The following is a 15190-nucleotide window of genomic DNA, read 5'->3' as shown; positions in this document are numbered from 1 at the left end:
TTTAATGCCACTGAAAGATGACATGCAAACCGTGAGAGACCTGAGAATTGCTTAAGGGCTTATTATAGAGAGTCACCAAGACTGGATGAAATGCAAACAAGGTAAGAAACATTCTTGCCGGTACACTGGAGCCTTATGGGGACTTTTCCAATCTTGTTGTTTGGAACATGAGAGCCCGCTGGTATATGCAATATGCAACACATACTTATCAAGCTTTGGAGTGAAGAAGCAACAGATATCCATCTGACCTCTTGGTACAGTGAGCCCTAAGGGGAGTACTTGCTTACAGTCTTGAGTAATTGAAGCTTTCACCCCTCTACACACGCTTACATGAACACACCCCTGATGCAGGAATGCAGAGCTTGCACAATGGGACAATTTCTCAAGACGCCTTTTCAGTGCTGACCCCACCAAAGCGATAAGAGCAAGTCATTTCACATTCATTGCAACATATTCTTCTCAAGAAATGAAAAGTCTAATACAAAAAGAGTTACATTCCCAGACACCGTTCTGGCCGAGGCATATCAAACACGTGTGTATCCAAAGGCTCATTGCGAAAAGGCAACCTTCAGCCGAGTGAGGGAGTTCAAAACAATTTCAAGTAAAATTGTGTATCATTTTCTTACTACTTCATTGTAAATTCATCAAAGGCTTTCTTTCTCCTATCATCGTTGCGATTTTTGCAGGGGGCTGAACTTTGTCAAGAGAGGAGGAAGAGGTGTGGCTAAAAGTCTCAAACAGGTTTATGGTTGCCTGTGAGCAAGCAGATCGACCATTTGCATGTCAAAACTGGAACTCGCACACTCAGACGGCACACTGTTGATCATGTTCAGACACCTCCTTGTCTCTCTGGCTTACAGCTGGGGGACTGTGTCCTCCTCAAATATTGAACAAAATTACCATGTAGATGCCTGTACATAAAGCTCATTGGGATATGTTTGGGAGCAGTCAACAGGATTTTCACACTTCAAATGTAAGTTATGGTTTTGTCATTTTCTGAACGATGTTTGCACCGTGACACTCATAAATAAGCATGACAAGATGTGAGGCAACACTCCAATTTGTCTCCTTGGGGTATGAACATTTCGATATGGTTTTGACCATAGTATTGCACATCCATTGCTGTTTCGTTTGGCAACATTAATTCTGTAAATAACACTTCCTTAAAAAATATAAGATACAATTTTAAAAAAGCCATAATAAACTGTGATTTATAATGCCCTACTGATTTACTGCTACTGTATTAAAAATGAAATTTAAGGGTTTTTAATTATCATATACCATATCATATCATATATATATATATATATATATATATATATATATATATATATATATATATATATATATATATATATATATATATATATATATATATATATATATATATATATATAAGTATCCATAGGGCTGGGTCAGTAAGAGTCATATCAAACAACTGGGCCCAACGCCTATCTCAAACTGTCATATTGCTGTTTTTATTTGTTGTGTCTTGATTTTGTTTTGGTAACGTCTACTAATGCAGACAGATTTAGTAATATATATACATTCTGGGGTATTGACTAAAACATTTCCACAATATAAAAGAATTATTTCTGCTTAATAGTCTCATCTATTTAACACATTTTTTCCAGGGTAAAAATGTCACCAACATATAGTACTTAAATGCTTTAAACATTGGTCATAGATACAAATGTAAAAGCAGAAAAAACGTAAAGCAAAATAATTTTATCTTCCAAGCTTTTTGGTAGCTTTGTCTGTATGCTAATGTTCAAGTAGTTGTAAACTCAACTTTGTTGGTTGTGAATTGCACAATTGTTGCGATAATTTTATTTTGTAAGGTCCACTTTTCTCCTATATATCATATCCAGGGTGTCAATACTTTCCTTTAGCTTTCTATGACAATGACTCCATCCTGTCATTAGCTTGTTGGCACTGGCATCATCTATACTAATCCACAAAAATCCATTTGTTGAATAATCGGCGTCAAGCAATTCTCATGACAAAAGCACACATCCCCTAAAACATGTATTTTTGCCTTTTTATACTCCACATCTTCTGATACCACCCCCCCGACAGGGCGAAGACATACATACGTCTTAATACTGGATTATAAATATTCATCAATGGAATTTATTGACTGTTACATCTTTCACGAGATAGTTTTTGAGGGGAATAAAAGATCATATCTGACTTGTCAGAACATAAAATATGAATCGTACATTTTGAAACATTTGAGCTAAATATAATTGACTTGCTGAATTGTGTTTGTCGTACCCGACTGACTCTCTTCAGAAGTGCACCTCATTAATAAAGTCATCAAATGTTTAAATCTGACAAAGATATTAACTCAGCGCATTTACAAGTGAAGGATCAAAGTGTTTTTGAATCATGTATTCTTCCTTCTTGCATGTGTATTTTGTTATTCACGAAATAAATATGGAATCCAATCAAGGGGCCTGTTAGGCAAAGCTATTAACTCGGTCACATGAGCATTCAATGTACGTCACCTGGTGAACAGGTTCTGATTGTCTGAATGATGTGGGAGTTTCCATGAGTCACATTTTCAGCCCACAGCAAAAACAATAAATACTGCACACTAACTCCGATTATATTTTGTAATATTTTCTAACATTGTTAAATCCATTTTCTATTATTAGAACGAACACAAACCTTAAATATGATGATGTCGGTGACTTTACCTAACCTTCGTATCACTCATCCATATTTCCTGTGTTACGCCTTGGGAAACTTAAAACCATCAAGCTTGTTCAGTTGTTTTCCGAAAGCTGTAATTAAAGCATGATTACAGACTGGTTATATTTACATTTGAATCACTAACAGAGCACTTGCTGACAGAAACTCCTGTTGCTTGCTCATCAACAAAGGCAACAAAGTGGAAAAAAAAAAAAAAAAGACTTAGATTTAAAAGAAGCCTCATTAAATGTAGCACGAGAAGACTCGTGCTGTTTCATGGATGAAAATGTCCATTAAAATGTCCATTAATAAGTAACCACATAAATGTACTGTGCATTACCACGATATATTTCCTCTCCCTGATTCTTCTCTTTGTTTTTTGCAACAGTTTCACGAGGAGATGACTGAGAGAATGGACTCAGCCCACTTTTCTTCGTTGTCATCCTTAAAGGGAGATTTCACATCAGGAGATTACATGCAAGCCCACTACAAGGAGTCATATCGGCTAGCCATTGATTGCCTGCTCAGCGGGGGCAGAGAGAGTTACGCAGAGTTCCTCAAAGGAGAACGCATCGGAAGCTTCCTGTCTGAGGAGGAGCTTCTTTTCATTACATCAAATGCCAAAGAACTCTCTCCTCAGCCCCACGAAGAGGAAATCGATAGCTCCACGGACAGCAAATCGTCCTCCGGGACGTACTGGCCTGTCCACTCGGATGTGGACGCTCCCACTTTGGAACTGGGATGGCCTGAGGTCATGCACGAAAATCTGCAAACCAATATAGATCTACTCTATCACCCGCCGAGAGAAAACAGTCCCACCATTAAAGAAGTCATTCTGAAAAAGATCCGGGATGCAAGACAGGTAAAATAACAAACTTGGACTATTTTACATGACAAGCGTATTCTGTTCAAGTCTACCGCACTCATCCTGAGGCTCTGTACGCAGCGCTGCACTGACACCTCCAGAGCGCAGCGGCAGGGAGTGTCTGCTCACATTTTCATGGCCCAAATCCAGTTCAACAACTTCCCTCCCCAAGACTGTGGGAACATGCTGCTGCTACTACTACTACATTAACTCCTTCACATAATGAGGATGACTCACAAATGGTCACCAGTTTGTTTTCAGTTGCATGCAGACATGCACACAGCTGCACCCCTTTTTGACTCACAAACCATGCAGATAAAATGGAGGCCTTTTGTTTCCTTGCCAAGTCAGTTCCCTAGTCAGTGGTGTTTGCTGTATTACAACATTTGTCATGTAGGATACGACATCGAAAATCACCGACCTCCTATTTAATATAGACGAAAACAGTTGTTCTCAAACGGGGTACATTTATCCCTGGGACTGCAGGCACTTCATTGGGTTATTTGGGGTTTTAAAAGGGTTTCTGCAGTTATCAGCATATCAAATATATTGCTTTGTAATGAAACTGTAGGAACAGTTCATTTTTCTTTTCACAATAAGAGCAAATTGTTTGTAACATGAAGCAACTTATTGCTAAACTGTGTTAGAGTGACTCTCTAACGCCGTATACCTTTTTTGGTTAAGTATTGTCCAGATTCCAATCGACATTAGTGAAAACATTTTCTGACAGAAGAGCAAGAAATAAAACTCTTGGTTTCCAATAATGTATTTTCCTGAGTTGTTGAATAAAATACACCAAGAGGACGACCACAATGTAGTTCCAAACTTTAAATCATCGCTGCCAGTCCAGTAAAAAATGGATCTTTGACATCTTCAGCTGTCACTGGCAATAAATGAGTGACACAATGCCTAAGTTATCGCAGTTTTTTTCACCGCAACTGATGCAATTTAATGTTTGATATAAGACAGCGACTTATAGTGATAGGTAGAATGACCAACTCATTCACAGCTAGCCCAAAACTAAAAAATGGAATTATTGACGTCAATAGCTGTCAATGAGAGTAAATAAATTAATAAAACATACATGGCAAAGCACCCTAATTAAGTCATTTTTTTTCATTCCGAAAAAATCTTTCCACCGGGTAGGGTTACTTGGCTGCAAAAATATTTCACATCATTGAAAAAAGGTGAAAAACACTGGTCTAAGCACGTTCGGAAAGAAATAGCTAAAGAAATAACAATTATAGAGCAATATATGCTAAAACGACTTATTTGTACTTCATTTGAATGTGCACTTTCTACTTCATTGACAGCGTGGAGGTTTATAATGTGTGTGCAAAAAACAGGTACACACTTTTCCAAATGCAAACTAGTGGTGGTTTCTTCTCTGGTTGCGGTCACATTTTGGCTCGGGCCCTCCAGCGTGGCATTTCTGGCACATTCTACTACCTCCTCCCACAAAAAAGGGTCTGGTTAATTGAAGACTAAATTTCCTTTAGGTGTGATTGTGAGTCCCCATACTTGTGAAAGCCTTGCAAGACCATCTGAAGAAACATGTTTTATAAATAACATATTAAATATTAAGAAATAAAAAAAGGGTAAGGTAAAGATCTGTTCTCTATTCTTTTTCTCAAGTGAAAATGAACATGTCTTCTGGCTGTCACACTTTAGTGCTGTGAACGACCCTGCCCTATTAAAACGAGAAAGAAAGAAAGAAAAAAAACATCAGCAGAATGCAAAATGAGGCTCGAAAGTCATGATAAAATCAACCCTGAATGGCTCCACTTTCAGACACAGTGGGTGTGTCTGCTAAATGCGCTGAAACCACACTGTAAATACCACTAATAGTCCTGGAAAAATGGATACTACTTTGTCCAGTATCTTCTTGATGCAAACACATAAACAAATGTTTGAGCTGTCAACACAGACTATTTAAAGCATGCAGCGGATGTGATACATCCCACAGAGCTCATGCTGCAACAATGAAGTGCTCTGATGTGGCCATGCCATGCACCTACAGTATAAGATCACATTTTGAAGTATAAAATAGCTCAGCGAATGTTTTGGCAAGCGCTGATACATGTTCCTTTTTAGCGCTGTTTAAATCACGGCAAAACATGTCCAACCTAAACGGTGAAAAAACATCCAAGGCCGGAGCTCAACAATCAAAACTGCATACTTCGCATTTCTGAATCTTTGCAAGTTTTCAGCAGTTATTTTTATTAAACATGTATAGTGTATTTAGAAAAAAAAATACAGTTTTTTTTTTCATTTTTTTTTTTGCCCATGTATTTTAATACTTGTCAAAATTAATCTGAAGCACTGTCCCCTTGGGTTCTAATTGCTTTTTCCAAGTGAATTCAATAATTTTTAATATATTAAGTACAGGCGTTCTCTTAGGGACTCCTTTTAGAAAAGCACATTTTCTAAAGACCCCCCATTGCAAATGTTTGCAGAAACAAAACAAAACAGAAAAAAAAGAAAAAACAACCTTTTAAGCCATTCTGGTTGTCCATTGCTGTTTTCAATAAATCCAAATTTGAAGTAGTCCTCTCTGTATTTTTTTTAAATGGAGAGCTTTTCTTTTGTCTTTTCCTCACTAGACGGACGGTCTCATAAACGCATCCATAGCATCCCCTGCAGTCAGGCCACGCACCCCACTTTGACAAGCACTGCCTGAGTACTGTAGATGATGCCGTTTTTCTTGGCCACAAGGCCAGCAGAGGCATACAAATAGTCTCAGATATCGTGTTGAGCAAAATAAATGTACAGAGATAATTATCGCTATAGGATACAAACAATGATTTGCTTCAAGTATGTCTACTAAAGTTGGCGCCTCAGTCATCTCTAAGGTCAGACATACCTGACCTGTCTAACGTGCCAATATTTATTTATTCACTTTTTCCTTGCAGGTCATTGCAATCGTGATGGATATGTTCACTGATGTCGATATATTGAAAGAAACCGTCGACGCCTCTATTCGGGGAGTTCCTGTTTATGTGCTTCTGGATGATTTCCACTTGAAACATTTCCTCACAGCAGCTCAGAATCAAGATGTTAAACTTCAACAACTCCGAGTAAGTGATTCTACTCCAGATTAGGAGCTGTCACGGATGATGATTGTTTCACTGTAAAACCTCCTCTTGGTCACACTTTTAGGCTTATCTGTTGTACAACCAGTGAAATAGCTTGCTCCATGCTTACTTCTGCTGTCTTTTTCTTTCGCTTGAATAGTATGCCTCTCTTGTTTTTGGGCAGTCATTGCCAGAACTTTTTTTGGGTGACCTTGTGATTTCCTTTGCTTATTTTCTCGGCCAGTATTATTGCCATTATCTTCAAGTGCCCTCATGGGTGTCCCGTTAATACAGAGGGAGGCACATACACAGGTTTTCTTGGTGTTCTGAAAAAGAAGGATTTAAATATTATCAAGACTTCTCTGAAAAGAATAACAATCACTTTTACACTACTAGAACATTCAAAACAATTTGATTAAAATAAAAATGACTTTTTCTATCTTTACCGCAAAGAAACTTCAGACTGTTTCAGTCTGCTTTGCAAGACAGCATAACAAAGAAAGACAAAGTGTTATTTTCGTTTTTTTACATTGATTAAATTTTGGTTTATGAAGGAACATGGCATTTTCCACAAAAATAGAGTGTGGGCAACTGCTACTCTTTGACACTAGCTATAAATTATATGGCTTTTATATCATAAAATAAGAGGAAACAAAAATAAAAAGAAGATACATTTCATGGGAAACTGTAGTAACAAAATATGTGAAAATCATTTGTCTAAAGAAAAAATATGAATATTTCTCAGTACATTTATCACAAAAAGATATGAAAATATGAACTTTTTCAAGTGACTCTAAATTGACAATATGTGCAAATCATGAAACGTGAGCCAGTTTGTTCATCTCTGAGCATATCAGGAGTATTATCAGTCACAATTACTTATTGCATCATAGACAATGTTTTCATTCATTTCCACGTATGTGAGTAATATGTGTTTGTTAATTCAACTGAAGAATTTTTTTACATTTTGTTTAGTTTTTGTTTTGTATTTTGTCTTGTTTTGATTTGTATTGTTTTAATTTAATTGGGGGGGGGGGGGGGCATGCTGAAGTTTTGTGTTGTGTTGAGTACGGACTGCTGTCTATTTGTATGAGCGTTTGTTCCTGGCTAGCGCTTTAAAGTCACACTTGTGTGCATGATATATAAAAGGGCATTAGAACAAGGAGGAAAGAGTAAGAATAAATAAATACATGACTGAACGATATTCCTGTTGTTGTTAATCTATTTAATAGGAAGGCGGCAGAAATATTTATCAAGGCTTCAACGTGATTGGGTTCGTACGATAGGGAAATGCTACTGTTAATGCTTACACAATGAGCAGATGCGTGACTGTCAAGCTCCATTCATTTGCAGCGGAGTGAAACGTCACACTCACATTCGTGGCTGTGTGACTTTTGTGCATTACACAAGTCCACGTTTGCTTCTGCATACACATGTACATTATATTATCCATTCGCATTTTACATTTTACATCGCATTCCCCGTCAATCCCTCTCTCTCTTCCTCCCTCTCTCTCAACCTGTCTCCCTGGATGTTTTTACAAGAATTAAAAAAATATACAACAAAACTTTAAAAAAGTCATAATTTAAAATAAATATCCAAATCTTATGAAGTCCAAATTACAAATCAAAGTTTAATATAAGAAGAACATCATTTTATTTCTTTACTATTAATTGAACATGAATAAAATAAAATAACACAAACATTAAAAATGAAACAATAAATAATAAATCTCTTTGCACTAAGATGTAGAGTGTATCGACTCGGGTGTTCCCCAAATTTTTTCAAAAGCACCGCAGTGCATTGAGGATCTCGCTTTACCTTCGAACTGAGATGTACGATACTGTATATCCACCCGGGTGTCCCAAGAAGATTTAAAAGCACCGCAGCGTGTGTGTCCAGCCGTGCTTTGGTGTCTCGTTGCTGCCTTAGTTAAACAATTGAAGTTTGCAAATCCAGTGTAGCTCCAAACACCAAATCGATCTTTTGCAAACAAAAGGCATTCCTAGCAGAACTATTTGCCAAGGTTAGCTCATGTCCCTGGTAGCCCAGTCAGAAATATGGCCAAGTCGGAACAGGTTAGCTAATAGCTGCGCTTGGCCTCTAATGGAATCGGCCAAAGCCAACACCGGGTAGCTTGGTTGTTGAGCATTGCACCGCCTTCCTGCAGGGAGTATCCAATCACGCCACGTTCAACGTGAGGCCTCTAGATGGCGATCTTATGACTCGATTGACTATTACAGCTGTCTATTAAGTTTTACGTGCCGCTCACGTATTCATCTGTGCTTGTGCAGAAGTCCGTGCCGTGTTGTTGCGAATGCACACACATAAATTATTTTCTACTGCCTCCGGGATCAGGCAGATTACATATCGCCTGGCAACACAACTTAGCTGAATTCTAATTGGCTAAAAACTCAAACTTAAAACTACAACACTTGAAAGAGCTTAACCAAATGGATATACTATGACATGAAAAGAACAGAATATGGAGAATAATTTTATAAATAAAAAAAAATATATAAATATTTAGTAAACATGAATTTCAAATAAAACTGACTTTCATTATAGTTATTATAATTATTATAGTTTATTATCGTTATGATATTGATGTCAGCTGATAGGCACCAGCAAACCAGCAACCCGAGTGTAAAAAAAATGGCTATAGGAAATGGATGGACGGCTATACCGAAAGGGTGGTTCGGTGGAACAGTCATTAGCACATCTGCCTCATAGTTAGAATTCCGAGTTCAATTCCGGCGCACTCTGGCATCCCTGTATCAAGTTTGTATGCTCTATCCAAGCCTGTGAAGGTTATCTCCTGGCACTCCAACTTCCTCCCACATGGCGGTTTTCTAAAACGATTCACACACACATAAATTATTTCTACAAGAATTTGTCCACATTTTCTTTCTTTCAAAGTTCTTTTTTATTAATTTTACAGTTATATTTTGCCCTCACAAACAAAAAACAGACAAACAACATTCAAACCCCACCCTGAAAAACCCTACCCCACAGCTTTGAATCGCACTCATTATAAAGTCCAAGTCCAATGACAGTTGTCCAGTCGATCTTCTCGATGCAATCCCTCAACTACACATAGTAGCCGTATCATCAGACGCTCTTTCATATAGAAGCAGCATGGACAGCAATTGCAATGTTCGCAGGCTGACCAAAGCATTTGTTCTCGGATATTCTAACTATTCTATTACTATTATTCCTGTACATGTGTGGCGGTATCAAAAAATGAAAGAAATGGATTCCATGTAGTATAGAATTTCTTTTCAGAGCCCTGGATGGTACATCTCATTTTTTTAGGCCTGAGATTCTTTAGCACCTCCCTTTCAAGCTGCACATTTTAAATATGAATTTCCCAATGAAGCCTTGTTGATTATGGTGTACTCTTCAGGGTGATTTGTAAAATTCCTCTCATCAGCCCCCCTCCTTTTTTTTTTTTTTTACATTTTTATTTTTTTTTTTTATCTCAGGGATCTCGACTCCCACTAAATTGTTTCATTTTGCCCATAAAATTTGAGACAGTACAAGTCAGATTGTCAGCTACTCTCACATATGCAACTGTATATTTTTCTGGCTGATAAACCCTCTGCACTCAGTGTGCACCCTTGGAAAAAAATGAAAGTGAAAAAGGGTCTACTTTATCATTTGAAGCCTTAATATGTGCCTATTTTGACTGATACTCTTTCAACTCTTTACAACTCTTTCATCCTTTCTTCTATTGTATTTGAAGGCCCAGGCCATGCAAAAGAAAAACCACCCCAGCCTTCTGGTGAATTATTGATAATTATTTTGTTTTTCTTCACATACATTGCCAGAGCCAAATACAATGATTCAACCTTGACCTTAAACACATTTCTGCATGTGGTTTTTCGTAGACTTGAAACACTTCTGCATGGTCGCTTTTCCTCCTAGCTACATATAGACATGTCATGAGGGATTTGAGGCTCTTTGAAAAAAAAAATGAGAGAGAGAGAGAGAGAGAGAGAGAGAGAGAGAGAGAGAGAGAGAGAGAGAGAGAGAGAGAGAGAGAGAGAGAGAGAGAGAAAATTCAGTTTTCTCTGTGGGACTTGAAGGACACAAGACATTATCACTTGTCATACACAACCGGTAGAGAACCTCCAAAGTGGACCAAAAGTCTCTCACAGTGCTGGTGGGCTCCAATGTTTGAATTTCAAAACAACTGAGTGATCTTCCACTATAAATAGATGTAAGAACTATAAACAGGGACATTTTATGACATAAGCATGCTTCTGTTTCAACGTCGAAGACATGAAACAAAAAGTATCATCAACCAATAGGGTATCTTTGTGTATTTTCTACTGATAAAGTGTGTATGGCAGGACTGATGATTGATGGTCAACGTGATTCTTGTCTGCTTACTTGCTTGCCAGTGACTGACACCTTGATTCACAGTTAAGTATATGTAAGTTTAGACAATTCATGCGGACTAATTTTCTTTTGTTTTTCACAGAACATCAAGGTGCGCACTGTGAAAGGTGAAGATTATATGTGTCGTACAGGGACTAAATTTCATGGAACAATGGAGCAGAGATTTATCTTGGTTGACTGTCATACAGTGATTAATGGCTCCTACAGGTGAATACAGTTGTTGCGTATCACACTTGATTTCATCTCTATTCTGACTGAGGCGATGTGGTGGCTTTCAGTATGAATAGCAGAAATACACCTTGTCATAGACCTTGGGGTTAATGACAATTTTTTATTTTGTTCCAAATGACTTTCAAATGACTGTAGAAAATGCTGCATATCTTAAAAAGTCATCGACATATCTTAACATAGTGTTAAGATATGTAATACAGTACAGTATTTGAATTAATAATGTCTCCTCACTAGGATCAGGTAAATATAAAATTTAGTAAGCTAAATTTTGCTCAATATATTCGCTTGGATTTTACATGTGGCTGCTTCTTAAACTGCCCAGTCTTATTCATTCTGGTAATGTAACTATATTATTATTATTAGTATGTAGTATGTAATGTAATAACTATAACACTTTAATGTGGTTGATGAACTACAGACACAACAAGAATATTTTTAAATACAAATAAATTTTCACAGCACTATATTTTGGTTAATTAAGGAAAATATTTTGCGTGTATTTAATGTTTTCATGCTAGGTTACAGACTGTACAAGGGAAGTGGCTGTGCATTCACATTCCTATCAATATCCAAACGTTTCAATATAACAATAATGATCATCTTCCAAAAGACTAGATTTGAAGACCTACTTTTTGTTGTAAGATATTTGATTTACTTTAACGACGGCACTATGTTTGTTGTGTTCGTTCGCAGGTTTACTTGGTCATGTGCAAAGATCAATCTGAGCATGGTACAGGTCATCACAGGTCATTTGGTGAAGACTTACGACGAGGAGTTCAGAACACTGTACGCGCGATCGACTGTGCCAGCTGAGTTGTGCCAACCGGATCATTCTCTCCCCTCTAATGGGCCCCAAACACAGTCAAACTGGCCAAAATATTTTCCTCATTCCTCTCAAACGATTGATCGGCACGACCAATTGAGGCACACATTGGACTCAGTCTACCGAAAGACCTGTGAGAGGAATTTCCACGCAAGAGACTGCAATGATAATCACTTTGTACCTTTGATTGATCATGACATGGGTTTGCAGACCCACATGTCCAAATTTCAGTCTGCCGAGTCAATGAACTACTTAAAAAGGCACAGCTATGCTGGGGAAAGAGATGATGGGCATGTTCCACAGAATATCAGAGCCAGAGGTAGCAACTGGAATATTTGCCGGGAAACAGGAATGGGGAAAAACAACTATCCAATGGATAATAACTATTTGGTACCGCAGATGTACAGGAGTCAAAAGCTACGGCAATCATACAACGGCAACGACAAGCAAATTCTGTCCATGCAGAAAAATATGCCGACGTTGGAGAAAACATCCAAGTCATTCATGCGTACCTGGAGGATCGAGTCTTACCTCCAAAACCCCGATATGCCGTTTGGCGAGCCATCTGACTATTTGGACCATTTTGAGCCGCCCAACAGCTTCATGCAGGGCAGAATGAGGTCATCTCTCGTTTTTCGGCCCACCATCCCGGAGCAATTGGGGTCCAACTCACACCTAAACAACACGCCCTCTGTCGGCAGTCGCTCGTCAACACTTCATAACTCTTTACGTTACTCCTCAATGCAGTGGAATCCAACAGCGGCACCCGAAAGTAACAGGCTAAACAATGAAGAATACATGTTAAAGAGAAAAAGCCTGCAGATTTTGGATGATTACAGCAGTGGAAAGAACTCATACCCATCGGCATACGCCAGCTTAGGTAGAGTCAAACGCGGGCAGATCATTACAAATCCTGACACGCAAACAGATAGTTGGCACAAAAGACACAGTGTGGCAGATCCGAGATCCAACACCGCATACACACAGAACTCCCCTGGTACAATGTATGGTGCTTTTGCTAGGATGCAATTAGATCGAGCCTCTGCCTCAGTCAACATGAAGCATAGTGGATACGGGTCAAATCTCAATGAGGATCAACGATCTGTCTCTCATTATGATGTCAAGAGCATGACAGACACAAAAAGCCCCTGCACTTCCATTTGGCAGGATCCTCCTTCCAGAACTCTATCTGCTGCAAGCCTGGGTGTAGACGGCAGGGATTTGGCAGCTAAATCCAACAGAATGGGCTCTCAACATTTTCTAAAGAAGAGTACCAAGAAGATAAAGTCATTTTTGAACATACCAGACAAGAAAGAGGGTCAGGTCAGAAGTGTAGAAACGCCAAGCGTGACGTCAGACGACAGCACAGACACCATTAAAGCCGAGGAGGAGAGCGTGGTTAAACATCACCATAGCAACTCGTCCCTAGGGCATCAGCAGGACCACATGGCTGATGTTAAATATTCCATACCAAGATTTAAAACTGAGGATCACCGACACACGCCCGAGGTTTCTTCCCCAGAAACATCATCGCAAAGCAGGCTCGGCGTTGGTGACAAAAAGGGAATCCCAGAGGTCGACGTACCGGGCTGGAGTAAAGACAGAAAAGCTGACAATCGCCTTTACAGCAGATTTGAGCCTTTTTGTTCCGTTCAAAAGAAACAATCATCATACTCCCCGTACAACTCTCTGGAGAAAACCAAAAACCCGCCCAGTGATCACAACCTCACCCGTCTTGGGAGAGGCCACCATGAAAACAAGCTTGAGAAATTCTTTCATAGAGTGGGAAATCTCATTCACAAGGCAAAGTAGTGTACTTCAAAACCGGTCGCTTATTATTTGGGGCACATTTGAATTGCTATTGCATCATGATGGACAAGTTGTTGGCGGATCGGGAACTTTACTTTGGGTACCGCAATTCATATGTGGAGTTTCCATGTTCTCCCCGTGCTTGCTTGGGTTTTCTCCGCATTCTCCAGGTTCCTCCTATACCGCAAAAATTGTCCATAGGCGTGAATGGTCGTTTTAGGTTTCCTGCAATTGGCTGGCCGCCAAGTCAGTCAGTAGTCAGCAGGGATAGGCTCCAGCTATGATCATAATGAGCGTCGGCGGTATAGGAAAAGGTTGGATGAGTTTTAGAAGCTTTATAATAATGTACTTGCAGTGTGAACATTAATACACTGAATTCCAGGTGATGTTTTGGGCGCATTGACAAGTTATGTTTTAGTTCTTGTTTGTAGAGCTTATGTTAAACACTTTGTTTACATTTGACAAGTTTCCATCTAAATGTTTACACTTTTAAGAATTTTAACACAATTTTTTTTTGTGCACTCATGGACTGCACTGCTCAAATCTATTTGATATGACATTTTGCAAATGCCTGTATACATACGGTAAAGCATGGAAACTTTAATTAGAATGATCATGCAACCTAATGCAAGTCAGACACATTGAAACAACCAATGCTGCATTTCCATTGTGTCAAAATGTCCTACCAATAGCAATAAATGTGCACTTATTGGTCACCGTCCACACAGCAATTGTCTGGGTTTTAATCATTCTAACTGCAGTTTGAAAAATACATGTTTTCATAATGTTTGTCTACTGATTTGCATTAAATTGAAGTGAACGGTTTTGTATAAAGTTTACACAAATTACAGACTATGGCAAGTTTGTTGTGTTTCATCACTGTTAAATTATGTTAATAGAGCATACATTATGTATATCAAAAAAGGTGCATTTTACCTTTCTCCCAGTTGGCTGGGATAGGATCCAGCACCTCACTAACCTTGAGTAAAATAGTAGATGGATAAACGTGCTCGACATGCATATGAACCAGCACGTATTCTACAGTAGACTTTATTCTTTGCTCAAGGAAATGAGAAGGTAGGTAAATGTCCACTTAGAATGAAACATTTTGAAATATATATAGACTGGCTTTTACTTGCATTTCGTTTTTCCATCTTCAAGGTACTCAAAGCACTTTAACATTGTCTCCTCATTCAAACATAGAAGCAAATGGAAATTCACAATCCTGTTCAAGAATACCATTTGCCTGTTCAAGGATACCATTTGAATGGTCACAGGAGCTCAGGA

General features: G+C 38.5%; 1 protein-coding gene across 1 annotated transcript; it reads left to right on the top strand.

Moving 5' to 3' along the window:
• The first annotated feature begins 768 nt into the window (after positions 1 to 768).
• Positions 769 to 14756, top strand: sack1b (scaffolding CK1 anchoring protein B). Its single transcript, XM_088422305.1, has 5 exons — positions 769 to 973; positions 3086 to 3559; positions 6475 to 6639; positions 11123 to 11247; positions 11965 to 14756. Exons 1-5 carry the CDS (start codon positions 908 to 910, stop codon positions 13904 to 13906), a joined length of 2772 nt encoding a protein of 923 aa, XP_088278431.1. The 5' UTR covers positions 769 to 907; the 3' UTR covers positions 13907 to 14756.
• The last annotated feature ends 434 nt before the right edge of the window (positions 14757 to 15190 follow it).

Source organism: Hippichthys cyanospilos, chromosome 8 (assembly GCF_059441005.1).
Source record: "Hippichthys cyanospilos isolate Australia breed blue-spotted pipefish chromosome 8, RoL_Hcya_1.0, whole genome shotgun sequence".
In the NCBI taxonomy this organism is placed as follows: Eukaryota; Metazoa; Chordata; class Actinopteri; order Syngnathiformes; family Syngnathidae; genus Hippichthys; species Hippichthys cyanospilos.
This window is presented reverse-complemented; position numbering and strand designations above follow the sequence as displayed.

What these genes read in the sequence shown, in the direction of transcription:
- sack1b (XM_088422305.1), top strand. Translation starts at nt 908, where the DNA reads ATGCCTGTACATAAAGCTCATTGGGATATGTTTGGGAGCAGTCAACAG. An exon ending in TTAAACTTCAACAACTCCGA is followed by an intron (nt 6,640 to 11,122) that starts GTAAGTGATTCT and finishes TGTTTTTCACAG; the next exon opens with AACATCAAGGTGCGCACTGT. An exon ending in GTGATTAATGGCTCCTACAG is followed by an intron (nt 11,248 to 11,964) that starts GTGAATACAGTT and finishes GTTCGTTCGCAG; the next exon opens with GTTTACTTGGTCATGTGCAA.